The following is a 1552-nucleotide window of genomic DNA, read 5'->3' on the forward strand; positions in this document are numbered from 1 at the left end:
GCTGCTGAATAACGGGGTTTACACCAGCCCACAGCCGGCCCCCACCCCAAATTGCAGCGCTTGAGGGGGAAGGGGGGGTTGTTAGCTGTGTTACGGGCTCCCTCCCGTGCCTGTGCTTTCTTCCCTGTGCAGGTGAAGGGAATTATCGTTAGGATCACGCAGCCTCCGTGTGTCTGTCCCTTGGCAGATAATCATGGGCAGTTCGGTGTTGCTGTCTAGGGCGTTGCATGCTCTGGGGGTGCTGTATCCAGTGCTGTGTCTGAACATTAAAAAAAATGTCTTTCCGTTGAAGAAGACAGGGGTTAAAATGAATGAAGATCTGAAGGTTAATTTGAGCTGGCTGCCTCAGGATCATATAGAAGCCAGCTCTACCGAGAATGCCTCAGCTGCAGGCTCCTCCCTGGTTCCTGTCGTAGACCCAGAGCCAGAGCTTTTGGTAAACCCCTGGGACATTGTCTTGTGTACTTCAGGGACCCTTATCTCCTGCGAAAATGCCATTGTGGTTCTTATCATTTTCCATAATCCCAGTCTTCGCGCCCCCATGTTCCTCCTGATAGGCAGCCTGGCGCTGGCAGATCTCTTAGCGGGCATTGGATTGATCATCAATTTCGTTTTTGCATACCTTCTGCAATCAGAAGCTACGAAACTGGTTACGATTGGACTGATTGTTGCCTCTTTCTCAGCATCTGTCGGCAGCTTGCTGGCTATCACTGTTGATCGTTACCTCTCCCTGTATTACGCTTTGACTTACAATTCAGAGAGGACTGTCACTTTTACCTATGTCATGCTTATATTGCTCTGGGGAGCATCTATCTGTATCGGACTGCTGCCTGTAATGGGCTGGAACTGCCTCAGAGATGAATCCACCTGCAGTGTTATCAGACCACTCACTAAAAATAATGCAGCTGTCCTTTCGGTCTCTTTCTTGCTTATGTTTGCCCTCATGCTGCAGCTCTACATTCAAATCTGTAAAATCGTGATGCGCCATGCCCATCAGATTGCCTTGCAACACCATTTCCTGGCCACTTCCCACTACGTGACCACCCGAAAAGGAGTGTCTACTTTGGCCATTATTTTGGGGACTTTTGCTGCTTGCTGGATGCCTTTTACGCTCTATTCTTTAATAGCAGATTATACCTATCCTTCTATATACACCTATGCTACCCTCCTGCCAGCTACCTACAATTCCATCATCAATCCTGTAATATATGCTTTTAGAAACCAGGAGATACAGAAAGCACTTTGGCTCGTCTGTTGTGGCTGTATTCCTTCTAACCTGTCTCAGAGAGCAAGATCACCCAGTGATGTCTGATTGGCAGCTAGGAGGACGCTCCTTAACATGTTACTTCCCAGACATTCTTGCGATGCTGTCTTTGGTTTAGATCCATTCATTAAATGGTGTGTGATGGGTTCATATAAAAACCACAGGATGCACTGACCTTTTCGTAAAGAGAAAACCCCAGTGACCAAAATGAATCAAATGGTTTAAGGGAGATTTCCAAAATCAAAATAATCAGTGTTCCTACAGATTTATAATGTTGCTCAGGGTCTT

The 1552-nt window shown here is 46.9% G+C and overlaps 1 protein-coding gene across 1 annotated transcript; it reads left to right on the forward strand.

The window, feature by feature from the left end:
* The first annotated feature begins 247 nt into the window (after positions 1–247).
* GPR12 (G protein-coupled receptor 12) lies at positions 248–1312 on the forward strand. The gene has a single exon (XM_009647131.2). The coding sequence runs from the start codon at positions 308–310 to the stop codon at positions 1310–1312; it is 1005 nt and encodes a 334-aa protein (XP_009645426.1). The 5' UTR covers positions 248–307.
* The last annotated feature ends 240 nt before the right edge of the window (positions 1313–1552 follow it).

The sequence above is a fragment of the Egretta garzetta genome, unplaced genomic scaffold (assembly GCF_000687185.1).
Source record: "Egretta garzetta isolate BGI_Z169 unplaced genomic scaffold, ASM68718v1 scaffold279, whole genome shotgun sequence".
NCBI classification, from domain to species: domain Eukaryota; kingdom Metazoa; phylum Chordata; class Aves; order Pelecaniformes; family Ardeidae; genus Egretta; species Egretta garzetta.

What these genes read in the sequence shown, in the direction of transcription:
- GPR12 (XM_009647131.2), top strand. Translation starts at nt 308, where the DNA reads ATGAATGAAGATCTGAAGGTTAATTTGAGCTGGCTGCCTCAGGATCAT.